The sequence below is a fragment of the Bos taurus genome, chromosome 21 (genome assembly GCF_002263795.3).
Source record: "Bos taurus isolate L1 Dominette 01449 registration number 42190680 breed Hereford chromosome 21, ARS-UCD2.0, whole genome shotgun sequence".
NCBI lineage: Eukaryota > Metazoa > Chordata > Mammalia > Artiodactyla > Bovidae > Bos > Bos taurus.
In genome coordinates, this window is record NC_037348.1 from 21895695 (window position 1) to 21923671 (window position 27977).

The window sequence follows — 27977 nt, forward strand, 5'->3', positions numbered from 1 at the left end:
ATAGGTTATAATTACACATTTTATAAAACTACAGCTGGTACCCAGACAAAGAGCAACTTGCTTCTGAAACTGTGATTTGTAATGCATATTATCAGCAGAAATTTGCATAGAAACAATGTCATTCTCAGGCAATGATGATTTGCTATGGTTTCTCTTGTACAATTCCTATTTTGGACAGTTTTGTTGTCAAAGAAAATATAAGCATTCCATTTATTGTAAACTTACCAGGGTAATTCGGAATTGACTCTGAGAAGTTTTTATTTTGAGTGGTAGATGCCCCTGGAAGGCAGTCTGTCTTGGCGGAAGAGGGTCTTTCTGACACAGATTTAACTGGTCGACCTTCCTTAATGGGTGGGTAGGCAGCTGTGGAAGATTTGCTGGCTGCTAAATTTTGCATCAGATTTTCCCAGTCATCATCATCATCGTCAAAGTCATCTATGTCAAAATTGTCAATCTCGCAAGCAGCCTGGAGCTCTCTTTCCAAGTCATTTATGGAGGTGGTATATTTATTCTGATCTTTCACAGCCGTGCTTGTGAGAACATTTCCTGGGAAATCAGGGCTTTCATTTCTTTTCTCTGCCCTCGGTGTTTCAGCCCAGTTGCTACTTACAAAGGACTTCTGTAAATGGGAACTGAATAGCGGTCTTTCAAAGGGACTCTTTGTGGTGGCTAAGACTCCTGTCTTTCCTAGGGGAGGAGTCAGTAAACGTTCCCGGGTGGACATGGAATTTGAGGGGAGGTGTGGAAGAGTAAACTCCTTCACAGCATTCCCTGCAAGACAGGAGTCACCCTTCCGAAACGCGTAAGGTAAGGAAACAGAGGCCAAGTCCTTCACAGGGCTCTCCAGGGGATCAGGCCTACACCCCCACATGGCGCTAAGAACACTGGCATCACTGGGATCAAAATCCGCTTCAGCTAGGAGTTTCCTTCTGAAGAGAGAACACAGGATGCCAAATTAACAATGAGTAGTTGGCAATGGTGTGGGCTTTCCTGGTAGCTCAGTGATAAAGAATCTGCCTGCCAGGCAGGAGATACAAGTGCGATCCCTGGGTGGGGAAGATCCCCTGGAGGAGGAAATGGTAACCTCCTCCAGTATTCCTGCCTGGAGAATCCCATGGACAGAGGAGCCTGGTGGGCTACAGTCCATGGGGTTGCAAAGATTCGGACATTACTTAGCAACTAAACAACAACAGGCTGGCAATGGTAGGGTACACACAAGTTTATATTTAATTTTCATGCCGAACTGGCAAAATATTTCCAACCTTAAAAATCTGAATACAAATGCTAAAGGAACAGTTTGAAAAAGTAAATTAAGACATAATGCAGAGCACAGGGAACTCTACTCAATACTCTGTAACAACATATGTGTGTGCTCAGTTGCTCAGGCATGTCTGACTTTTTGAGAACCCATGGACTGTAGCCCAGTAGGATCCTCTGTCCATGGAATTTTCCAGGCAAGAATACTGGAGTGGGCTGCCATTTCTTCCTCCAGGGGATCTTCCCGATCCAGGGATTGAACCCATGTCTCTTACATCTCCTGCACTGGCAAGCAGGTTCTTTACCTGGGAAGCCCTGTAATAACGTATTTGGGAAAAGAATCCGAAAAAGAATAGATACATGTATATGTATAACTAAGTCATTTTTTTGGTATACCTGAAACTAACAACATTGTAAATCAACTATATTCCAATCATAGAATTAAAAAAAAAAAAATGACAGTGATAAGTATGCTACACCATTTGTGGGGCAGAATGCCTGGAAATCTTGCCCTGTATCTTTGACACTTACAATGTCGGTGGAAATGCAATCAGATCCAGAAGGAGAAAAGTCAAGATACCTTATGTCCCGCTGCTGGAGCAGCTCGTTCCCACAGTCCAAAGCTTTCAGCTCATCATCAGGAACAGCATCAACTAATTTACAGATTCGGTCCATCACACGGATAAGCTGCTGCTGTAAACTTGTCTGTCTAGCTGTAAAGTAATTATGCTATGAATATTTTTCACCACCAACAAAAAAAGACTTAAAATCTTGAAAGCCCTGCATGTAACACCTGAAGTAGTTTAAAAACAGCATTCTGAACAATAATATATTCTCCGTTATCTGCCTCTGAAATCATCTGAAATCAGACTGGCTCTAATCTGTATCATGAGAGCTAAAAACTGTTATCGTTTCATTTCCTGCTAATTCTTATAAGGTAACCAAGGTTGCGGTAAGATAGTAAAGTTTTATGGGTTTTTTTTTTTTTTACTTTTTCAGATGTAAATCTCACCATGCCCACACAGAATACGTCATACAGTTTGGACAGGTAAGAACTCCACTTGTTGCTCTCGTCTGCCTGCCAACCAGAGCTTCCTAACAGCACGGCACTTACACTTTCCTTTTGGAGACCACTCCCACCCTCCACCCCAACCCCTACCTCCTCAGTGGGCATGTGACGTGAGGCAGTTCAATGAGAATTAGATCTGAGAGTTTTTTGACTGAATGGAAAAGAGGACCTCTCTCTTCAACAAGCTGGACTGGCTGCAGGTGGCCAACTCTGCCACCCTGAGGGAAAATACAAGCTTGAAAATAAGGCCAAGGTAAGGGAAAGCAGAAAACAGAGATGGAGGGAAACGGAAGATTGAGATGGGGAGACGTGAGAGGCAGGTGTGAGAGAGAGATGCCTGCTAACACCCGTACGGACATGTGGATCCAGCCAGCCCACTCCACACTTTCACATTTCAGCTGTATAACTAAGAAATAGATAGAGGAGGGATGGCTTTAGATGAGGCAAAGGAAAAACAATGGGTTAGGGGAGCAATGGGAAGCAAGAAACATGCCTACCGACCCCTGGGGCCTAAGGTGTTCAGGTGAAATAAACAGTTTAGGCAGCTACAGAGGCAACAGTGTTCTCAGAGACAATCAGAGAAGAGGCGGCGGCTACTGGGAAATTATTGAGCAAGGGAGCCAGCTGATGGGTCTAAGGAGAGGAAGCGAGGACAGATGAGCATGGGGGTGTGGACACGACTCTGGTGAGGGGACCCGCATGTCCATGTGAAAACGATGTGGGAGTGAGGACTTTCACTAGTGACTGACGTAAACAGGGTCCCGAAGTATGAAGTGGTACAAGTGCACTCACCGCGCTCCTGTTTGACATCTGTTTTCTCTGGAAGGAGAACGGGCATTGGATTGGAAAGAGTAGCATAAACAACAGTCCAAAGGAAATGAAAACCAAGACAGGCTCAGAGATACAGTTATTGGAAAGGAGCTCAAGTCTCTTTGTCTAGACAGATTACACCTCAGAGTACAAACGAAACCTGCAAAAGAAAATCTCACTAATACATGAGGCGTCTAGTTAATAGGAGAGTTGAAGGGAGAGTGAAGACAGTCAAACATTGTTCTAATTTTCAAAAAAATTCTAAAGGGATGCCAAAAGCTACAGGCTGGCGTTCTTAAAGTTAATTCAAGGCAAAATTCTAGAACATGTTATCAAATGGCTGCTTTGTGAGCTCTAAGAAAAAGAGGAAACAATTACAGAGTTCGCAAGAGTTCATAAAAATACAACAGCCATCTCAACGTAGTTCCTTTTTTGAAAGGATCACTAGACTGGCAGATAACAGAAGCCCCCATTTATTGAAGGCCCGCAGTGCAAGGGGCACTTTACCTTGAACCCTGACAACAACCAGGCAAGGCAGATACTATTCTCATTTAACAGAAGGAACAGAAACTGCGGTCCAAAGAGGCTGAACTACTTTGGCACAGTCACCAGCCAGGAGTGGGAAGAGGGAGGCTTGCACACAAGGTCAGCATTGCTCTAGAGCCAGTGGCCCACCTTTTTCCTCTCGCTGCCTCAGACTTTCAAATTCTGGAGTCAATTGAGCGAGTCTTTCGTATCCCCAGGGACAAGGGAGAGAAACACAGTCTGAAGGCAGATTTGTAACAAGATGAACACGAGGTGGTGATGAACAGACTGCTGTCAGCTGAGAGGGAGGCCGCTAAGGACATTGTGTAGGACTCTGTCCTTGCTCTCGTCTTAGCCAACCATTTCATCAGTGAAACCTGATGATGCAGGAGCAGTATGGTGCAGTGGCTACCAGTGCAAATTCAAGAGTCTCAAGACTGCTGGGTCCATATCCTAGCTCTGCTGCTGTCTAACTCTATGACCATGAGTATTATTTAGCTCTCTGGTACCTCGTACCTTGGTTTCCTTATTTGTAAAATGGGATAACAGAAACTATCTTAAAGGATCATTGTGAGGATTAAATTAATTAATGTTGTAATGCACTTGGAAGAGTGCCTACATCAGGTATTTCAGGAGCATCTTTAACAATAAATTCAGAGACGAAAATAAACAAAAATCCAGAGGAAACAGGAACCACACCAAGAGACCACTGCACATGTATGTGCGCACACACACACACACACACACACACACACACACACACACCGTAAGTACAGCAACTCTCAAACACACATTCACATACCCCCTAAGTATAATACCCATCAAATAAGAATAGAAAACATTACAGAAATACTCATAGATTACAATGCAGCTGTTGGAAATTAATCTGATAAAAATGAAAAATTCCATGCAAGAGTTAATTTAAAAACCCGAGGACATCTCTCAGAAAGCAAAAAAGGCAAGAGATAAAAATCAGAAAAGTTAATTAACGGAGGTCTAATGGTCCAATAGCTGAAGTTCCGGGAAGAGTGAAAGAGAAAAGAGGAAACAAAAAGAAGAAAACAAAAAGAAATAATACCAGGAAAAATTCAGACTGCTGCCACTAAGTCACTTCAGTCATGTCTGACTCTGTGCGACCCCACAGACAGCAGCCCACCAGGCTCCCCCGTCCCTGGGATTCTCCAGGCAAGAATACTGGAGTGGGTTGCCATTTCCTTCGCCAATGTATGAAAGTGAAAAGTGAAAATGAAGTCGCTCAGTCATGTCCAACTCCTAGCGGGTCACCCCATGGACTGCAGCCCACCAGGCTCCTCCATTCAGACTAGAAGGAAACAAATTTCTAGTCTGAAAAAGCCTTTGGGAAACAGAAATCAGGAGTGGGAAGGAGACAAAGCAGTTTTTCAAAGCCTTTAGGTGCTACTGGATTATTTATACTAGATATTTAATAGAAAATTTAAAAATGAATTAGAAATAAATCAAGCAAACAAAAAGTACTAAACTTTAAGTGAACACCGAACCCAGAGAACTTGGAGGATGGTCTAGAAATCAGTACCTATAAAAAAGAGGTAAAAGATCTAATATTTAGCTCTAGGCACTTCACATTTATCTCACAAAGATTAAAGCTACAGGAAGGCAAAATTTTGGTGCAGTATGAGAAAAAAAATTCCTCCTCTATTCTAAAAACACTACTTATTAGAGAGTCATTTGGTGAGAAAACAAGTTTCTGAGTTTCAGAGTTATCTGAGCAAATGCTGGTGGTTGGTTATTACGAATGATTCACTATTAGATCAAAAGAAACTACAGATTCATCATCTTATACTATACAGTCACAGGCTGAGAATACAACCTTACTTTGTTTTCAAAAGTAAGCAGCTACAACATGTGTTACGTCTAAAATTCTTTTGTACCTTCACAGCTTGTGCTGGTTTCTTGATTAGGCTGTTGTGTGGCCATTTCCTTGAGTTTTGACAAGTCTTCTGATGTGCTAAGACTATGCTTTTTGTCAGAGGTGTCAAGATCCTTCAACATACTACAAATTAAAAAAACATTAAACTGATCAGAGTACAGACTAGACCAAATGCATACTTTTCCCTCTAATATTTCCCACAACTGGTTAGACACTATGTAACAGAAAAGAGAAACATGTCTCTGTGTCTCTATTGTAAAACCTCTTAGGTGGTGGTTTAGTTGCTACGTCATGTCCGACTCTTTTGTGAATCCATGGACTGTAGCCCACCAGGTTCCTCTGTCCATGGAATTTCCCAGGCAAAAATACTGGAGTGGGTGCCATTCCTTCTCTAAGGGATCTTCTCAGTCCAGGGATCGAACCCTCGTCTCCTGCACTGCAAGTGGGTCCTTTACCAACTGATCCACCTGGGAAGCCCTAGCTGGCCCTCAAAGTTTGCCATCTTTTGGCCCTGATATTAACACACATAAACATGGTCATTCGGGCTGGATATAAAAAATACTTTAAAGTAACAAAATAAATTAGTATTAACTAAGTGTTAGAGAGAGGATACTGTGGCAATCCGAAGAAAGCTAAAGCTTATGAAGGAGGGAGACTGTCAGTTTACTCTCATTAGGCAATAGAGCTCAGGGTTACCATAGGAACATAACTGGAGATAAAGCTGTAAAGACAATTTGGGGTCTGCAGAGAGAGGATTTTGAGGGCCATCTAAAGAGGTATAGGAATACAGGAGATACAAAAATATGTTCTCCTTTTTGTTATATATTTTCTAACCATTACATCTCTGAAATAAGTTCAGAAGTCACAACCAGCACTTTAAAATGTAATAAAATATAACAAAATGTAAGTGTGCACTGCACATAAAGCATTTGTGAAAATTCTCTTTTAGTTTTATAATATATACAAATATGTATACAAGGTTGCAGTTGAAAATATATACAGAGAATTTATCTCAGAAACCACCTTAGAAAGAACCATTTTCCAACTGCTGAATATCTAGGTAAAATATACTAAATTGTGGTATGACAACTCAATAAATTATGTAGCCATTAAGAGGAATAAAAATAATGACTATGCGGCAATATGGAAAACGTTTTAAAAATAATGTCAAAAGAAAAGCAGATTGAAAAATGACAGCAACATGTTGATTATGGCAATGTAAAAATCATACACACGTATAGAGAAGGAACAAAACAATGTGGACAGGGAGAGGGAGGAACGAATCAGGAGGACGGGGTGCAAATACAAACTGGGCTTCCCTGGCGGCTCATAAAAAAGCTGCCTGCAGCTCAGGAGACCTCGATTCAATCCCTGGGTTGGGAAGATCCCCTGAAGAGAATGGCTATCCACTCCACTATTCTTGCCTGGAAAATTCCATGGACAGTACAGTACACGGGGTCGCAAAGAACTGGACATGACTGAGCAACTAACACTTTCACTCTCATATACAAAATAGACAACATACAAGGATTTACTGTATAGCACAGAGCATTACATTCAATATCTTTTAACAATCTATATAGGAGTATAATCAGAAAAAGAAAAATACAAACCCTAAATCGCTATGCTGTACACCTGAAACTAACACAATATTGCAAATCAACTATACTGCAATTTAAAAAATAAATAAATAAATAAATAAACTTAATGTGGATAAAGAAAATGTTTGGTTTGTTGGACTCTAAGACTATCAGTCAATATCCTGTTAAAGTGGCTACAGTGTTATCTGTGCAATACACACTTGAAATAACCCTACACTGGATCTTAGCCCATTTGCCATTAATGACGTCATCTTAGACAATCCCCTGTTCCTCCCTAGGCTTCAACTCCTTCACCTGAGAAATAAGAATGCTGTTGAATAATGCTATGTGAACTTTTGCTGAGTTTTTTCCCCACAACTCTGTCTGCATTTTTATGGGGGACATGAAAGAGGGGAACTTTTGGAGTTTTTCTGTTTTGTTGTCAAATAGCAATCACGCTTCACCCTCTCCCACCTCTGTAAACATCTCAACCCACCTGTTAAAACAAAAACCCAGAGAAACCAGCTTATGTAGACAAACACCTCCTTCCTGTCTGCCTTCCTTCCTTCAGGTGATGTACTAGAGGGATTTGTTTCTCATCAAAATATGGTTAGCAGCATAGTATGTAACAGACCTCTCAACTGAGTGGATTTAGGCTGGAGCCAGTATGGCAGTAACAACGACTATTAGTATTTTAAGCTATTAATGAACTATGTGGATTCTCTCTTTTGCCATAACACCACCAATTAATCACAATCATGTCACAAATTTATCAAAATTCACTGAATAACAAATACCAATGGTCAATTCTATTAATATTTGGATTAAGAAAAATTTTTAAAAGAAGAAGAAAGGACACTTAGTAAAAGTCACTTCGCAAAGAAGGTGTTAGTTTGGGGTCATTTCAGGTCTAGGAAATCAGTATCTTTAGGACTACATTCCACATATCAAGATCAACTACATAAAACCATTTGGAGGTGCCATGTAATTAATGATAATTGGACTATATAGTTTTAGAATGCCAACAATTAAATAAAATTTATATAAATAGGAATTTCTTGATGTGTTCATTTGAATACAAAACAAACCGCATTAGCATGAAATTAGTCAATTCTGAGGTGACATTACACAACTAAAATTATTTCAGCTATCTCAGAAACAATGTTTATTAATTAATAAAACTATTTTACCTAGAGCATTTTAAAGAGGATGAGGAGGTAGAAGTCATTCCTTCTTCTGGAGAAGGTGGGACAAAATCTATGTCATAATCATCTTCGTCAAGCTCAATACATGAAGACTTCTCCACTGAACGTAATTCTGTTTCTTCCAAGTTTTTCTTCTTTTCACAATTACCTAAGTAAAACAATTGATGGTTATCCACTTTAAACATAGCAGTGTGTACATGCCACCCCAAACTCCCCAACCAACAGGATCCGACTGTGCAGCACAGGGAACTCTGCTCAATGTGATGTGGCAGCCTGGATGGGAGGGGAGTTGGTGGGTGGGATGGATACATGGATGTCTATCGCTGAGTCCCTTCACTGTTCCTCTAAAATTATCACAACACTGTTAATTGGCTACACCCCAATACAAAATAAAAAGTTTAAAAAACAAAGTAAAATAGTTGATAAGTGTAGGTTATTTTAATATTAACGAGCCAGAAAGAACAGGGTGTGAGCGCTTAAAAGTGAGTGCTTTGGACAAGGTAAAAGCATTCGCAGCACTTTGTACTGATGAGTTCTCTCCTTTCACACGTTGATGTTGGCTTGTTTCTTCATGGAAGAGGACTGAATCAACTGGATTAAGTCCACCAGAAGCTGGACTGAGGCTGATGATTTGCTTAAGGATTTTCATGACTGTCTCCAGTCAAATTAAGAAACTCATATTTAGTATCAGTCCTTTCATTTCTATTTTTCATTCATATTTAAATAAGGGTAAAGTACAGTAAATAAGCCTGAGGGTTATACAAGTACCATTATTGATACAGATAAACTATGTCTGCCTTATCCCAAAGGCGTCTTAGTTATTTAAGTCTCCCAGAATACATGTCTCTCTCAACTATGTGGGAAAACAGTGCCAAATCGTTGCTCTCTAGTTTACCTTTTGCCAAATCTTCTCTTCATAAATAATAACACATTTGATTAGACTATAGTCTTGCTTATAATCAGTCACTTTTCAGTCCCCTCTTACCCTGCAGTAACCTTGATGGGATTCGGTGTTTAAAAATATTAGTCTCATATTTACAATTATTTCATAATGTGGGTACCTCCACATATGGCTGATCTCAGCTATTAAGTTCTAGACATCTAATAACTATGAGACCTAAACAGAAAACTATTTGAATGTAATTTATAATACTTGAATAGCATGATTATATTGTATTATTCATCAGTATTAGGCAGTGCAAATCATAAAAGAATCATAACACAAAGGCTTCGTTTTATCCCAATTCTACTACCAACTAGTTAGCACACCATCATGAAGCCACTTGAACTTCTATGGAAACTTCTCTTCTTTTTATTGAAGTATAGTTGATTTACAATATTGGGTTAGTTTCAGGTGTACAGCCAAGTGATTCAGTTTTTTGCAGATTTTATTTCATCACAGGACATTACCAGATAATGGGTATAACTCCCTGTGCTACACAATAAATCCCTACTGCTTATCTATTTTATGTATAGTAGTTTGTATCTATTAATTTCATATTTCTAATTTGTCCCCCCCTCTACTTCCCTCTCCCTTTTGGTAACCATAAGTTTGTTTTCTATGTCCCTGCTTCTGTTTTGTATACTTATTTTTATTATTTTTTAGATTCCACATGTGATATCACAGTAATTTTCTTTCTCTCTCTGACTTATTCCATTAAGCATTATATTCTCTACATATTTCTTTGTATTTAAAATCACAGAACTATCCTTGCTAATATAAAAACTATATTAGCAGAATAAAATCTTTCATTTCCTTAGTATGCAAGAACGTGGCCCACAGATGGTTCAATAAGCACCTCTATATATCCTAAGGACAAAAGTTAAATCATATTTGTGACTCTTCCCAATGTCTAGCTTTGAATAAACTAATACAATCAACCTTTTGAAATGAAATAATAATTTTTACCTCTTTCCGCTCCCAAATGAGTTTTTAACGAGTGATTTTCCTGAGTATCTTCATTTATCAGCTCTTCGGGATCGGGGTCATCATCAATGCAAATCACATCACTACTTAACCATTCTGAGTCATCCTTCTGTTTCTCAGTCAAATGTTCCTGCTTGCTCTCAGAGGAGAAGGGAGCCAAATCAGTCTCCCCTGTATGTGTTTTATTAAGCTGCGCTTTTACTAAGTTCCTCTTAGACTTTTTTGATTTCTGAGCAGTGCTTACTCTTACGAAGTGGTTTTTACATGGTGTCACAAATGCTTTAGAATTTCCAGAAGTATCGAAGTCATCCATATCATCCCAATCATTGAAGGCAATAAGAGAATCTGATGAGGAACTAAATTCTAATTTCTTGAAAGTAGCATTGAGGGATTGCTTTATAACCGGTGTGTTCTGGGCCGTACATGAAACTTCCTGGGGAACCTGCGACAAACTTGGCAATAATGGTTTTGAACCAACTCTCTTAGTTTGCGGTCCGGATGGAGCACTTTTAAAGTCATTGATCCCCGTCTGCTGATTGGTGGTGTGGGGTAAAGGTTCACTGAAGGAAAAGGCCTCAGTGATATTAACATCTTTATCACTCAACACAGGTGTTTTTGCCACTGACACACTAGTTACAGAGACATCGTTGGCTGAAGGCACTTTCTTTTTAAAAGTGAAACCTCTGAAAAAGAATTGAAAAACTGAATTAGAAGGATTCATTTTAACAAACCCAGAAAGTATACAAAACTCTGATTTTTTTTTTTACTAATTTATATAATGACTTACCTTCATTGTATCCCAAATGAGCAAAGAATCTATATGCCTCTCTGACTTTAAAATATGTAAGGAAACTTACATTATGCTTTGTATGCTCTGATCCTTCCTATTCAGGAGCTCATTACTCAGCTTTGAGACTATCCAGGCCATTCCCATTACTTTGCCTCTCAGGCTCATAGTCCTTAATTAACAACCTCTCCAGAGAGGGGGAAAGCAGAAGCAAAGAAGAGAAAAGACGCAAATGTGACTACTTGTTGCGACTCTGATAAAAGTTTTATGGGGAAAAGAATTAAAAACTTCCAGCTCTGCTGAAATCTGAAAGACAAGTGAAAGGGGCAAGGGCCCTGGACATCTGCTGGCTTTACTGACATGAAGGTCAATGGTAACTTTAAAGTCAAGCACAAAGAATGTGCCTAGAACCTGCTAAGGGCACAATGAGGGCTCTACATCATTAGGTCTGTTAGAAGGACTTTGGAGTACAGCTTGAAGGAAAGAACAGAACTGGAGAGCTATAGTTTCCTTACAGATGGTTTTCGAAAAGGACATAAAATTATATTAAGATACTAAAAACACCGATTTGGGTCTTCCCTGCTGGCTTAGTGGTAAAGAGTCCACCTACTAATGCAAGAGACATCGGTTCGATCCCTGGTCTGGGACGATCCCACGTGCCAGGGAGGAACTCAGCTCGGCTGTCACAACTACTGGTTCTGTACGCTAGAGCCCAGGAACCACGACAAGAGAAGTCACCACAAGGAGAAGCCCGTGTACTGCAACTAGAGAGCAGCCCCCATGCATCATAACCAGAGAAAAACCCACACAGCAATGAAGAGCCAGCACTGCCAAAAAAAATTTTTTTTAAATAAAAAATACCAATTTGCTCATATTTACAAGATTCATTGTTCACTCAACGAATATTCATTGAGCAAATATCACGTGCTAGAAACTGTGCAAAGGTGCTGAACAATTCATTACCTGGTGTTGCTAAAAGATGCTCTATTATTATTTTGCAAGTGGGAAAACCACTGACCCTCTCATTTTCTCATCTCTACAATGAAAGAGTTGTAAGAGATGTTTCTTTTCACTTGAGTGCTGGTGCCTGTATGAAAGCAAACTAAAGTACTTACGAAGATTTCGGTTTTGAAAGACTCAATTTATTGTTAAGCTTTCTTGCCGAATGACGTTCCAGTTGTTCCTGTAGATTATTTTGAGGAACAGCAGCCATGATCCTGAAAAATGAGGGAGAAAAATATCAGTGGAATTACACGCTTTGCATTAATCACAATATTTACTGTTCCAACTGTGCCCAGAGTAATGAGACTTTTTTTTGGACAAAAAACTGTTTTGACATTTAAAACAGGTGACATTTGAAATACATAATCTTTAACTAACTGAAAGCTCACTTATAGCAAAATGACCTGGTTTTCCCCCAATGCTAAAAAAAGCACAAAAGATATTTTTAGGGAAGGGCTTATTAGGAAAAGGCTTGCAGAAAAAGGGGACCTGGCCTAGGTCTGAAGAATAGAGGGAAGGCAAATGGGGAGAGAAGTGTGAGAAAATGATCAAAGCACACTGAAAATCCAAAGAACAAAGGAATAACTGAGTTCTCCGCCCCAGGGGAAATCGGAAAAGAAGGATGAGCACTGTCAATGAGAGCAATGGTTTACCAGCAAGATGCTGTGCTTTGGAATCATCTGGTCTCAACCTGAAAGAATACTTTTACCAAGCATATAAATTGTGACACGGCTGAGCTAATTCCTGGGATAATATGTAGCTTAGAGGCTTCCCAGGTGGTGCTAGTGGTAAAGAATCCAACTGTCAATGCAGGAGATTAGATGCGGGCTCGATCCCTAGGTTGGGAAGATCTACAGGAGGAGGAAATGGCAACCTGCTTCGGTATTCTTGCCTGGGAAATCCCACGGACAGAGGAACCTGGCAGGCCACAGTCCATGGGGTCACAAAGAGTTGGACATAACTGAGCACCACCCCCGCAAGCATTAACCATCAATGTGTAGGTTAAGCCGTCTTAAAATTAAGGGGGCCGGAGACATTCCTGGTGATCCAGTGGCTAAGACTCTGTGCTCCCAATGCAGGGGGCCTGGGTTCAAAACCTGCTCAGGGAACTAGATCCCACATGCGACAACTAAGACCCAGTGAAGCCAAATAAATAAAAATTTTAAAAAATTACTGAGGCCTGGGGTGAGAGGTGGGAGGGAAATTCAATAGGGAGGGGACACATGTATACATACCTATGGCTGATTCATGTTGATGTATGGCAGAAACCAACACCATATTGTAAAGCAATTATCTTCCAATTAAAAGTAAACAATTTTTTAAAAATTACTGGGGCCAAATCAGGATGGAATAGCAGAATATATGGACAGTAATCAATTCTTATTTGAGCAAAGAGATATAACCTTCTTTATCATTTTATCTTTACCAAAGATCTTCTTTTATTTTATGCCATATAGCTTAGGAGGAAGGGCTAACAATACCAAATGATATTCATGGAAATATGAAGTTTTACATGTATCACAGTCCACTCACTAATTATTAAATTATGTTTAACAAGTCTTTAGATAATAGTGAAAAAAGGAGAACTTCGAAGCAAGTGCAGTGGAAGAAATCTTCATGTGTTGAGCTTGATGAAGATGACTACAATATTGATTTTGTTCCACCTTCCCTGGAAGAAAAAATGATGTTTGCCTTTTCTTCCTCTTTCAAATGCCTTCAGTAAAATAACTAATTATGCTAAGTTGCTTCAGTCATGTCCAAGCCTGGTGTGTTGCAGTCCACAGAGTCACAAAGAGTCAGATACAACTTGGCGACTAAACAAGAAGTCGCTTCAGTCATGTCCAGCTCTTTAGACCCCATGGACTGTAGCTCCTCTGTTCATGGGGTTCTCCAGGCAAGATACTGGCGTGAGTTGCCATGCCCTCCTCCAGGGGATCTTCCCCACCCAGGGGTCAAACCCATGTCTCTGATGTCTCCTGCATTGGCAGGAGTTCTTTACCATTCATACCACCTGGGAAGCCCAATTAATAAACACTGAATAACTATGTGAATTATATCTTAATAAAGTTGTTACAAAATAAACTCCAGTACTCTTGCCTGGAAAATCCCATGGACGGAGGAGCCTGGTAGGCTGCAGTCCATGGGGTCTCAAAGAGTCGGACACGACTGAGAGACTTCACTTTCACTTTTCCCTTTCATGCTTTGGAGAAGGAAATGGCAACCCACTCCAGTGTTCTTGCCTGGAGAATCCCAGGGACGGGGGAGCCTCATGGGCTGCCGTCTATGGGGTCGCACAGAGTCGGACACGACTGAAGCGACTTAGCAGCAGCAAACACCAGAAAGTAGACAGAAGGGTATAATGAACTCTTATGTACTCATTATCAACATTTATCAAAAACTGTCAACTCATCCAATATTGTTTCATCTGCACACACATCCCAGGGTCCCCACTTCACCATTCCAGAAGCCAACCTCTCAAAATAGTCATATTTTAATTCTGTCATTCTTTCTTTGTTCATTAGCTGGACTATTTCTACCAAGAGAAACGTACTCTGATCTACTATTTTTTTACCCAGCAGCACAGCTCACATAGGAAAGACAGGATAAATGTTGCATTTTTTTTCCCTTTATTAGTTTTCAAAATAATGAGTTAATTCTCTGGTAACCTCTATTGGTCAATTTTTTTTCTCAGTATCATTATAAATTCATGGATTAAACATTAGGTATGTTTCAATTCAATATAATTATCACCCTTATTGATTTTCAAACTATTTCAAAACTGTTCAGAGGGAGCGTTTCCAGTTTGACTCTTCAGTCCTTTTTACTTCTTTAGTTTTGATTTTTATTGGGCTCTAGAGGATGGGCTGGGAAATACCTCCACACATTATGCCCCATGAGGGAGACGCCCATTCTAATTTCCCTGGGATTTTTCTTTTCTTGGAGCCACTGCTCCTGCTGGCAGTAGCCTCTTCAGGTCTACTGCTGAGAGGCCCCTCCTTGGAGGACAATTTCCTCTTTGTCCGACTCTGTGTGACCCCACAGACAGCAGCCCACCAGGCTCCCCCGTCCCTGGGATTCTCCAGGCAAGAACAATGGAGTGGGTTACCATTTCCTTCTCCAATGCATGAAAGTGAAAAGTGAAAGTGAAGACGTTCAGTCATATCCTACCCTCAGCGACCCCACAGACTGCAGCCTTCCAGGTTCCTCCATCCATGGGATTGTCCAGGCAATTACTGGAGTGGGGTGCCATTGCCTTCTCTGTCCTCTTTTCCTTGGGGACTCTCTTATTTCCTGACTCTTGGGGTCACTAACTGGTTTCTTTTTGGGGAAAGATTTCTTCCTCTTGGGAAGATTTCCAGTGCCACCTCTTTTCAAGATCACTACTGACCAGCTCCTCCCTGGAAAAAGATTTTTTTTCCTTGGGTTTGGAAAAAGAGACAGACAGGTCTTCCATTCCATATTCCAGAGGAGCCTCCTGTTAGCGTTAGTAATAGTCGCTAAGTGTTTGATTCTTTGTGATTCCATGGACTGCAGCCTGCCAGCTCCTCTGTCCATGGAATTCCAGGCAAGAACACTAGAGTGGGTAGCTGTTCCCCTCTCCAGGGGATCTTCCCAACCCAGGGATCGAACCCGGGTCTCCTGCACTGCAAGCAGTTTAACATCTGAACCACCAAGGAAGCCTCCTGGGGCTTTTGTTTTTTCTTCTTTTTGGGTCTTTCACTTGTCTCCTCATACTCCTCTGGGGCACGACTATTTTCTGAAGATGCCAGGGCAATTGCAGCCAGCCTTTTCTTTTCCTTCTTCAAGCGTTTCTTCTCCTGTTTCTCTAGCTTCCTAGTAATCTCAGTAGCCGCTTCCTCTGCCTGAACCATTGCCTCCGTCATGACACCCAGATTCTTTTGTGGAATTTCTCCAGTCTCACAGAAGGACAGATGCTCCTCAACTTGTTTTTGAAGTTTCTCCCTAAATACACCAGTCAGTACCTCAGAGAAGCAATCAATTTGTGAGGCAATACTGGATTTGTTTGCCAGGTTATCAGGAGATGCGGCCTTTGTTCTTAGCAGTTGCTCAGCCAATGAAGGTAGAGTGGAAAATGTGTCCATGTTTTGGGGTGTTACCCCTTGTCTTCAAGTCTCTGGAAACTTGGTTCCTTTGCTGGGCCCAGGGAATCACTCAGATACCAGGACTGGCTCTTCAGTCCTTTTGACATAAAGTTAGGCTTTGAGAGCTTCTTTACTATTTGGAATAAAAAGATGCCCCAGACTTCTCTTGAGGCAGTTTTTTGCCCCAGACTCAGAATCAGGCATCTCTCCAAAGAGCCTTGATTTGTGTGTGTGTATGTGTGTGTGTGCGCCATGCTGCACAACATATAGGATCTTCATTCCCCAACCAGGGATTGAATCCTCATCCCGCTCAGTGGAAGCAGAGTCTTAACCACTGGACCACCAGGGAATTCCCCACCCTGATTTTTTTTTTTTAGTGGAGAAGGTATATATTTTTTTATTTTTAAAAGATTTTTTTATGTGAACCATTTAAAAAGTCTTTATTGAATTTATTCCAATATTGCTTCTGTATTTTATGTTTTGATTTTTTGGCTATAAGGCATGTGGGATCTTAAGCTCCTGGACCAGAGACTGAACCTACACTCCCCACATGGGAAGGTCGAGTCTTAAGCACTAGGCCACCAAGGGAGTCTCAGTGGAGAGTATTTTAAGACCATCATTCCCTGCATATCCAAAGGCATCTCCCCATTTTACATCCAGTTTAAAAGCACCGGCCTTTTGCCAAAGTATGTTTTCTCCAAGGCCCAGTCCAACATGGAAGTTTTTCACAGAATAAAGCCACACTACTGATCTCCACCAATGACGCGGAGACAGAGGCACACAGCCCTTCAGCCTTCAGACAAAGCAGGACAAAAGGTCCACGGCATCATTACACAACCTTTCCTAGCATTCCTTCTCAGGTTTTACTGTTCCTGTCTCATCCCGCTGCAAAATTTTCACACTTTATTGATTTTTGGATCAAAACTAGCCACAGTAGTCCGTAATAAAGATTTCTAACATTATTCCATGGCACGATTTGATGTGTATATTTGACCATCTTGGTAGTACCTACGTTTGACTAAGTATTTTGTAACTGCAGTGACAGATCGTGGATTCACAGTTAGCACGCAGTCAGTAGTAGTGTTCGCTGCTCGGCTGTGTCGGACTCTTTGCAGCCCCATGGACTGCAGCCCCGCCAGGTTCCTGTGTCCATGAGATTCTCTGGGCAAGAATACTGGAGTGGGTTGCCATTTCCTTCTCCAGGGGATCTTCCCAACCCAGGATCAAACCCAGGTCTCCTGCACTGCAGGCAGATTCTTTACCATCTCAACCTTAATGTATCCTTCCCTACTTTCAAGCTACACTGCTCTTTGGTTATTCCTCACAGGGTGGCGTCCTCTAGTCAGTTATATTCTGAAGCACGGCAGCAAGGACATAATTTTCCTATGCCACCAGCCTTCAGCAGTAATGCTTTTAAGAAGAGGTACAGAACATTTCTAGCACATTAGTATGCTTTCCCATGCTCTTTCCCAGTTGATACACACCATATATAACCACTATCTGACTATCACCATAGATTAGTTTTGCCTGTTCTTGAATTTCTTGATTCGTATATATGGATTCACACAGTATGTATTATTAATGTATATTTGAAATGGTGTCTGTTAAATCATTTCTAATAGGTACACTAAAACATGAAATTAGAAGTACTTAAAATCAAGACCCAATACAATATCTTATATTTTATAATAGAGGTGAACCCATTAAAAACAGGGGCAAAAATGAGACTGTTCTCTTATTTTCACTCTCATGCTGGACATTCTTGCTAATGCAAAAATATGCAAAAAGAGAAATATACTAGAAAGGATGAGAATATCATCACATGTAGACAATTTGATTATATACTACTAACTCAATCCAAAGAAAATCAGTCATTAACAATAGACAATTAAAACTTCAGGAAAGTGGGTAAATAAAAGATAAATATAAATCCACAAAAGTCAAATGTATTTTCATGTAATAGTAATAACTAACTAGAACATATAATTTTAAAAAAGTGTTCAATTAACAATAGCATGAAAAACATTAAGCTACCAATTAACCTAACAAAAGACATACGTCTTCATGATATAAAGAAAATGACCAAATATTACTGGGAAGAATAAAGAAAGATTTGGATCAAGAAATATATTTCATGTTCTTAAAAGAAAGGTTTAAATATAGCAGAGATATTTCGTTCTATATTAGTGAGTTTAATAAAATTCCAATTAAAATACCACAAGAATATTTCACAAAACTCAACCAAAACACTTCATTTGACAAAAGCATGAGGCAAGAATACAAAATAACAATGGGATGGGAAGTAGCATTAGAAATATTATAATCATATTAAGTGTAACTAATTTAAACAGCATGGTACTCAACTTTGAAAAAGAAAAACCAAAATATGTTTAGTGTGTAATGAGAGAAACATAACAAAATAAGGAAAGTAACCAATATTTAACAAATGTTATTAACATAATGAACACACAATATATTCTAGATCAGGAGTTGAAAAAACTATGACCTGTAGGCCAAAACGTGCCTGCAGCCTGTGTTTCTTAAATAAAGTTTTACTGAAACACAACAATGCCTGTTTATTCACATACTGCATGGTTGGGAAGTTACAACAGAGAATGTCTAGCCTGCAAAGCCTAAAACATTTACTATTTGGCCCCTCACAGAAAAGGCTTATTGACAATTGATCCTACTAGATTAGTGCTGGATAAAATAAGAAATTATTAAGTATTGGGTGGGGGGGAATAGACTGTGAGTTCGGGACTGACATGGACACACAGCTTTATTTAAAACTGATAACCAACAAGGGTCTACTGTATAGCACAGGGAACTCAATACTCTGTGGTAACCTAAAAGGGAAGAGAATCTGAAAAGGGATGCATGTGGATGTATGTATAACTGAATCACTGCTGTACAGGTGAAACTAACATAACACTGTTATTCAACTATGCTTCAATATAATTTTTTATAAAGTTAAAAAAAAGAAGAAATGATTATATACAGTGAATCTCTGACAAGAAGATAAAATGATCAAGTCAAAAGTGAGAACCCAGAGAGGTAAGGAGAATACTGACAGTTATTTTTGTCCTGAGGACAGCTGTCTAATTCTGAGAATCTGAACATCAGTTTTGCTAGCCTTGGAGGGAAAAGATGGAGAGAATCAAAGTCAAGGCAAAACCATGGTGGGAACTGTTTCCCCATAAAACTGTCACCCCAAAGGGCTCTATCATTTGGGCAAAGGTAAACTAAAATTAAACCCCACCTCTATCCCCAGGTATCTACAAATAAAGTTACCAATCAGTGAGGTGCTGAGTGGGAAAGACCCTGAAACCACAAGCCCAAATTTTGAAAATCTTTTCAACCCAATTTTATCAATCACATATTTAAAAAAAAATTCAAGTCATGAATTTAGATTAAAGCAATCCTAACCCCAAGGCACCTGGCAGAAACAAATGCAAAAATGTCTCTGGAGGACAAGCCCTTTATCTTATGCCTTAAATAGTTACCACGAGACAATGTGTAGCAAACAAAAATAGTCAAGCACAAAATGGAAACAAGGCACCAGGAATGAGAACTAGTTGTAACAGAAATAAACAGTATCAGACATAGCAGTATAAAGCTATTAAACCTCGTTTACAAAAATAAAAGACAAGCTGGAAAATATCTGCAGTAAACACAACTGTTAGATTGACCTTGTCAACAGAACTTTTAGGAATGAAAGCTACAACAACCAAAATTCAGAATTCAACAGATAGACTTTGTAGAACAGTAGACTGTTCAGTTGCTCAGTCGTGTCCAACTCTGCAACCCCATGGACTATACAGTATACCAGGCTCCTCTGTCCTCCACTGTCTCCTAGAGTTTGCTCAAATTCATGTCCACTGAGTCAGTGGATGATGCTATCTATTTCATCCTCTGCCACACCCTTCTTTTGCTTTCTATCCTTCCCAGCATCAGGGTCTTCTGCAATGAGTCAGCTCTTAGCATCAGGTGGCCAAAATACTAGAGCTTCAGCATCAGTCTTTCCAATGAATATTCAGGGTTGATTTCCTTTAGGATTGACTGGTTTGATCTCCTTGCAGTCCAAGGGACTCTCAAGAATCTTCTCCAGCACCAAATTCAAAAGTATAGATTCTTCAGTGATCAGCCTTCTTCTTCATGGTACAGCTCTCACATCTGTACATGACTACCAGAAAAAGCAGACTATACAGTAGGTTTGTCATAGCTTTCCTTCCAAGGAGCAAGCAGCTTAAATGTGTGGCTGTAATCACCGTCCACAATGATTTTGGAGCCCAAGAAAATATAATTTGTCACTGCTTCCACTTTTCCCCCTTCTATTCGTCATGAACTGATGGGACCGGATGCCGTGATCTTAGTTTTCTGAATGCTGAGTTTCAAGCCACCTTTTTCACTCTCCTTTTCACCCTCATTAAGAGGCTCTTTAGTTCCTCTTTGCTTTCTGTCATTAAAGTGGTATCATCTACATATCTAAAGTTATTGATATTTCTCCCAGCAATCTTGATTCCAGCTTGTGAGTCATCCAGCCAGCACTTTGCATGATGTACTCTGTATGTAAGTTAGGTAAGCAGGGTGACAATATACAGCCTTGATGTATTCCTTTCCCAATTTTGAACCAGTACACTGTTTCAGCAGACAACACAAAGCTGAAGAAGAGGAAATTAGTAACCTGGGGGGAAAACCAGAAGAAAGTGTCCAGGATCTGTCTCCATGGATTTCTCACACTTCTGCATGGTCCAAGCCTTCTGAGCAAAGGACATGTTAAGTAGCAAATGGCCTTGGTGGCTGTATTCCTCTGGAGGAATTAGGGGTCACACACTCCCCAGAGATATATCACAGTAGCAAAGATAAAGCCCTTTCTTTTCTCTCCCTGGAGACGCTTCCCTACATTCAGGATAACAAATCTCAAGGTCCCTTCCTCTCTCAGCCAGGGGAGATTTACCTACATCTCAAGGTAAAAAGTAATCTCTCTGGAAGATATCCCAGAAACCCTCAAGTGCTCACAGTCTCTGAATTTTGGGGTTCCTTTCCTGGGATGCACACAACTGTATGCACAGGTATCATGTAACTCTTATCACATCACCTTGTAGGAATTAGGGTGTAGGGAATGGATGCAAGGTATTGCCATAATAAACCACCTGTATCCCTCCCCAGGTGTCTGTGTCATTAGTACATGTTTAAGCACCTCTGTATGTGTCTGGCTAACTTGTGAGCTGAAAAACAGGGTAAAATTTAAGATCCTTCATAGTTTCTGACTTAATAGATGCATACACAGAATGATAAAGAAAACAGATGGAAAATATGAGAAGTTAAAAGACACGAAAGATAGAGTAAGAAAGTCTAACATAAATCTAGCTCCAGAAAGAGGAGAAACTGGGGCAGAATATTTAAAAACATAACAGCTGGAACGTTTCCAGAATGAATGACACAAATCTTCAGATTCAAGAAAGGAAATATATTCCGAGCAAGACAGATAAAAATAAATCCACACCAAAATATATCAACTGCAAAATTTGTGGGGTGTTTTTCCCCCCTTTTCTTTTTTGGCTATACCAAGCAGCTTATGGGATCTTAGTTCTGCAACCAGGGATTGAACCTGGGCCCTGGCATTGAAAGTGTAGAGTCCTAACCACTGGACTGCCAGGGACTTCCCCTAATCATACAATACTTGGATAGACTTTTGGATAGATTTCTCTTCAGTAAAATTGGAAATCTTAAGACAGTGGAATGGAACACAACATTATAAATCTATACTTTCGACAATGACAGTGGATTGATTAACATCTTTCAATCTGCTGAAAGTAAGCTAGGACTCTTTTCCCAGCAAAAACAGCGTTCAAAAATTGAGGCTGAATTGTAAATTACATCACAATAAGGCTGTTATTTTTTAAACTGGCTATCATGAAAGAAGGAAATGGAACCCACTCCATTTGGCAACCCCCTCCAGTACTCTTGCCTGGAAAACCCATGGACAGAGGGGCACAACTGAGCAACTTCACTTTCACTTTTCATAATTAAAGAAACAGAGTACTGGTGAGGATGTGAAGTGAAACCCTTATCCACTGCTGGCGGGAATGTAAAATGGTGCAGTTACTTTAGAAAACAGTCTGGCAGTTCCTCAAAAAGTTAAACACTGAGTTATCATATGATCCAGCAACTCCACTGCTAGATATACACTCAAAAAAGCTGAAAACAGGTATTCAAACAAATACTTGTATCTGAATGCTTATTGGGGCATTATTTATAATAGCCCCAAACTAGAAACAACCCAAATGCCCATCAACTGATGAATGAATGGATAAAGGAAATGTGGATAACCATATAATGGAATATTACTTGCTCATACAAAGGAATGTAGTACCGATAAATGCTACAATGATGATGAACCTTGAAATACTAAGCTAAGAGAAAGAAGCCAGGCACAAGGAACAACATATGGTATGACCCCATTTATATGACATGTCAAAAATAAGCAAACCTATAGAGTAATTAGTGATTGCCTGGGGCAGGGGTGCTGGTTAGATTGTGGTTTGATGGCTAGGGGTGTGGTGTTTTTCTTTGGGCTGACAAAGCTGTTCTAAGATTCAGTGTGACAACTGCTGCACCGGTGAATATACTAAAACCCTCTGAATTCTATACTTAAAATGGGTGAATTTATGGTATGTGAGTTACAGCTAACAAAGTTGTTATTTAAAAATCAAGACAGGGGACTTCCCTGGTGGTCCAGTGGTTAAAACTTCGCCTTCCAATGTACGGGGTACGGGTTTGCTCCCCCGTCAGGAAGCTGAGATCCCATGTGCCTGGTGGTCAAAACACTAGAACACAGACAACAGAAACAATATCGTAACAAATTCAATACAGACTTAAAAAAAAATGGTCCACATGAAAAAAAAAATCTTTAAAAAATAATCAAGGCAAAATAAAGATATTTTCAGATAATCAAAAACCAAGAGTTTACCACCAGCAGACTCTCATTAGATGCAATTCTGAAGGATGTACTTTCATGTAGCAGAAAAGTGAGCCTGGATGGATGACAGCTAGACTGAAGGACAAAGAAAGTGGCGGACATTCGGTTAAATCTATGCAAACCTTGACTGTACAAAATAACAGTGTCCAGTGGGGTTAAAAAAATAGGTAAAACACCCAACAATAGATGACCCATAAATGAGGGAGGCAAAGACAGTGAATGTGTTCCAAGGCCCTTGTCTTGTCTGTGAGGAGTGTAATAAGTGTTGATAAGCTTAAAACTTTGAGAGCATAAATATGCATTTGTACTTTCTAGGGTAACTACCAAAGAACAAAAGCAGAGTATGTAACTTAAAATCTAGAAGGGAAAAATGATTAAAAACAAACAAACAAAAAAACTTTCACCTGTAAGAAAGCTACATAAAAGAGGAAAAAAATAATACAAAGGAAAAAATAAGGTAGTAGATTTAAATCCAAAAATTTATAAATTATAATAAATGTAAACAGACTGTCTTGATTAAAAGATTACAATCTGAATAAACGGTATCTAATATTTGCAGATTATTAGAGTCACATGTAAAAAATTAGGTGTATAGGAAGGTTGAAAGAAGATGGAAAAAATATACAAAAACTGCCCAAAAAAAGCTGATGGCTATATTCATATCAAAGAAAATAAATTTTAAGACATAAAGCTTCAGTAGAGATAAAGAATATAATGATAAAGAATTCAATTCACCAGGAAGATTCACTACTTTCAATTGGTATGGCTCATAAAATAACTGCAAAAATACATGCAGCAAAACTGATAGAATGACAAGAAACAGAAAAAAGCCTGTAATTATAGATTTAAAATTAGTGCTCTGTAAATGACAGAACAAGTAACTAAACAATCAGTAACAATCCAGAAATTTGAATAACACAAACTTGACAACTACACCATGTACACTTTTCAAGAACAGACATGTACAAAAACCAACCCTGTACTGGGTCACAAGGCAAGTCTCAACAAATTTCAAAGGACTGAATAATAATGACATGCTTCCAACCAATTGTAATTAAGCCCGAAATCAGCAATAAAAAGATAACTAGGAAAAAAAAAACTGTTTTCATATCCATTGATAATTCATACCTGAATAAATAATATGGTTATATAATGAAGGCTTTTCTAATCCCATTCTTTAGCAGCTGGCATTACCATTTAGTAGTTGGCCTTCCACTATCAAGAACTTTCCTGTCTCCCCTATTTGTTTTCTATCAGTAAAGATTCTTCATTTATTCAGTGGGTTGTAATCTATCCTGTCATTATTTATGGTGATGCTCTAATTGTTTCATATATGGATTATATATAAATAGATTCTGAACTGGGGGAAAGGGAGCAGGAGTGAGGCATGACACCGGGGCATGCAGAGACTTTTGGGAGAGATGGGTATGTTCGCTAACCCGATTGTGGTGATGATATATGTATCAAAGCTGATCAAATCATAACTCAAATGTGTGCAGTTTATTATAGGTCAACAAAACAGCTTCAAAAAAGGCAAACTCAAGGAGCATCTCTAGAAGACTGAATTTTACTTCACTCTAGCTGTTTGATAACACTTGGGGCTTCCCTAGTGGCTCAGTGATAAAAGAATCTGCCTGCAATGCAGGAGACGAGGGTTCGATCCCTGGGTTGGGAAGATCCCCTGGAGGAGGAAATGGCAGTATTCTGTCCTGGGAAATCCCATGGACAGAGAAGCCTGGCAGCCTACAGTCCACGGGGTTGCAAAGTGTCAGACACAACTGAGCACGAGCACAAGAGACAGATGACTAAATCAATAACAGTAATATGAAGCACCCAATAAGATGTTTTTGAAGTTTCCCTTCATTGGTCTGAAACAATTTATTAGCATTGTGGTTACCTAGACTTTTGAAGTTTAGTAGAATTTTCCCTATGAAACCATTTGCACCTAATGCTTTTTGTTTTCAATGAAATGGTTCTTTCAAAACTGTTTATCCTATGGAAATTGAACTATTTAACTTGTAATCTTTATGAGGATCCATTTTATCAAATTCTATTTCTCTACCCATTTCAGATGGTGACTGCAGCTATGAAATTAAAAGACGCTTAATGCTTGGAAAAATAGTTATGACCAACCTAGACAGCATATTAAAAAGCAGAGACATTACTTTGCCACAAAGGTCCATCTAGTCAAAGCTATGGTTTTTCCAGTAGTCATGTATGGATATGAGAGCTGGACTATAAAGAAAGCTGAGCACCGAAAAATTGATGCTTTTGAACCGTGGTGTTGGAAAAGACTCTTGAGAGTCAGATCCAACCCGTCCATCCTAAAGGAGATGAGTCCTGAGTGTTCATTGGAAGGACTGATGTTGAAGTTGAAACTCCAATACTTTGGCCACCTGATGTGAAGAGCTGACTCATCTGAAAAGACCTTGATGCTGGGAAATATTGAAGGCGGGAGAAGAAGGGGATGACAGAGAATGAGATGGTTGGATGGCATCACTGACTCAATGGACATGAGTTTGAGTAAACTCTGGGAGTTGGTGATGGACAGGGAGGCCTGGTGTGCTGCAGTCCATGGGTTGCAAAGAGCCGGAAACGACAGAGCAACTGATCTGAACTGAACCCATTTCATATAAATATTCAAATATGTTTAGAGGTATGCAAATTAATCTCATCAGTTCAGTCGCTCAGTCATGTCTGACTCTTTGTGACCCCATGAATGGCAGCATGCCAGGCCTCCCTGTCCATCACCAACTCCCAGAGTTTCTTTTCTATCAGTGAGTTTTTCCCCATTTGTCATTTTGTATTTGCGATTTCCCCCTATTTTCTTTAATTTTTAAAACTTGATTTATTTTGGCTGCACTGGGTCTTTGTTGCAGCAGGTGGGCTTTTTCTAGGTGGGGTGAACAGAGGCTGTCTTCCTTGCGGTGCGTGGGCTTCTCATTGCAGTGGCTTCTCTTGTTGTGAAGCACGGGCTCCAGGCATGTAGTAGCAGTTCCAGGGCTTGGGCTCAGTAGTTGTGGTGCACTGATTAGTTGCTCTGTGGCATGTAGGATCTTCCCAGACTAGGGCTCAAATCCGTGTCTCCTGCATTGGCGGGCAGATTCTTAACCACTGGACCACGAGGGAAGCCCAATCCCCCCGCCTATTTTCTTAAGTTAGGCAGTAGTTTGCTAGTTTGCTAAATTTTTCAAGATACAAGATTTTGATTGATTAATCATGTTTTTCAGTTCTCTATCTCAGTAATTTCTCTGTCTTTATTATATTTTTGCCTCTTGTGCTTTCATTTGGTTTACTTTGTTGTCCTTTTTCTAACTTTCCAAGCTTGCAATTTAGTTCATCTATTCTCTTTCCTTCATTTATAATGGCTTTAAAGCTATAAATTCCCCCCTTCATCACTTCATTATGTGTCTTACAGAATCTGATTTGTTGTTTTCATTTCATTAATTTTCAAGAATCCTTTATTTCTATCTGTATTTCCCTTCTGTCTGACAGTATGTTAATAGAAAGTTTTTAATTTTCTAGATGAAGAGTCTTTGCCTTTTTAAAAAAAGAAAAAAACATTCTAAATTTCTAGTTTTGTTGTACAATGACAAGAACAGTTCAAAATATTTGTACTTTTGGGGAAATACTAATGTTTTCTTTGTGACCAAACATATTGCAAAAATTAAAAAAGGGAGAAATTTCACTGAGAACAGTTGCAAAGTCTTGAAGGGGGTGCTCTCCTCACATGTTCTTCTTTCATAGCTTGCTTTACGTTCCTGGGCAGGAAGCTTACTTTATCACCTGATTTTCTCCTTGTTAAGCAACAGCGCAGTCGATGAGATCTGCAACTCAGCCACTCTGAACTCTTGCTTTCCTCCAATGGTCTTGGGTTCAGAGCATCCCTTTCCAACTTCTTTCTCCATATAAAGTAAGGTTGTTCTCCTATGTTTTCTGGGCTTACCTGTGGTTTGCTATAGTTTGCATGTCCTAAATTGCAATTCCTCTGCCATTCCTGAATAAGTTCATTTTGCCAGTAAAATAACTATTTTATTTTTTAGGTTGATAACATGAACTATTTTTATGAATATAAAATGCACACTTGAGTAGATACATTATTACTGGACTAATCCTACAATTTTCCCATAAAAATTACTTTAATTTTTCAAAGTAAAAAAAAGAGATAGAGAAAGGAGGAAAGAGATCCAGGAAATCCTTATGTTTGGAAATAAAGGAATATACTTATTAAAAAAGCATGCATCAAATAAGATAACAGAATGGGCATTAGTATATATTTTTGAACTGAACAATAATGAAAGTTTACATATAAAAACTTGTGCTCTGCAACTAAAGATGCACTTACAGGGAAATGCACAGCCTTAACTATTCTATCTCATATGTTTTTCATTTTCACAAATGAAAAACAAAATAAGTCCAATGAACATAGAAAGAAGAAAATTATAAAGAGCCAAAATAATGAACAAATAATAGAGTCAGTAAACAAGGTTTGTTCTGTGAAAAGACTTATCAAAAACAAGAGAAAAGGCATGCATAACTCACTATCAGGACTAAAAGAAGAAACTCAATCACATATAATATAGACATTAAAATATAATAGGTTGTTATGAACAACTTTGAGCCAGTGAAATTTAAAGTTTAGATGAAAGGGACAAATTTCTTTACAAACATAGTTATCAAAACTCATTCAAAAAGACAGAAAGCCTACAGCCTTACAATTAAAGAAATATCTGTGGTTAAAAATCTACCCATAAAGATACTATCATCACCCAAGAGCTGGTGAATTCTTCTGAGCATTTATGACAATAGAATATTCTAATTATA

The 27977-nt window shown here is 39.3% G+C and overlaps 1 protein-coding gene and 1 long non-coding RNA gene across 3 annotated transcripts in view; one reads left to right on the forward strand and one right to left on the reverse strand.

Annotated features, from left to right (window-relative positions):
* BLM (BLM RecQ like helicase) overlaps window positions 1-27977 on the reverse strand; it is a 92542-nt gene that overhangs the window by 55111 nt on the left and 9454 nt on the right. For both annotated transcript variants that reach the window (XM_010816994.4, XM_002696583.7), the window contains exons 2-7: window positions 12182-12283; window positions 10262-10962; window positions 8338-8500; window positions 5569-5690; window positions 1838-1970; window positions 226-929 (exon numbers count right to left, since the gene is read on the reverse strand). In XM_010816994.4, the coding sequence (XP_010815296.2) occupies window positions 226-929; window positions 1838-1970; window positions 5569-5690; window positions 8338-8500; window positions 10262-10962; window positions 12182-12279 (1921 nt within the window). In that variant the 5' untranslated portion in view covers window positions 12280-12283. The remainder of the gene's footprint in view (window positions 1-225; window positions 930-1837; window positions 1971-5568; window positions 5691-8337; window positions 8501-10261; window positions 10963-12181; window positions 12284-27977) is intronic.
* Window positions 718-27195, forward strand: LOC107131599 (uncharacterized). The gene is made up of 3 exons (XR_001494548.3): window positions 718-807; window positions 2257-2305; window positions 25225-27195. It is a non-coding gene; the product is annotated as an uncharacterized lncRNA (long non-coding RNA).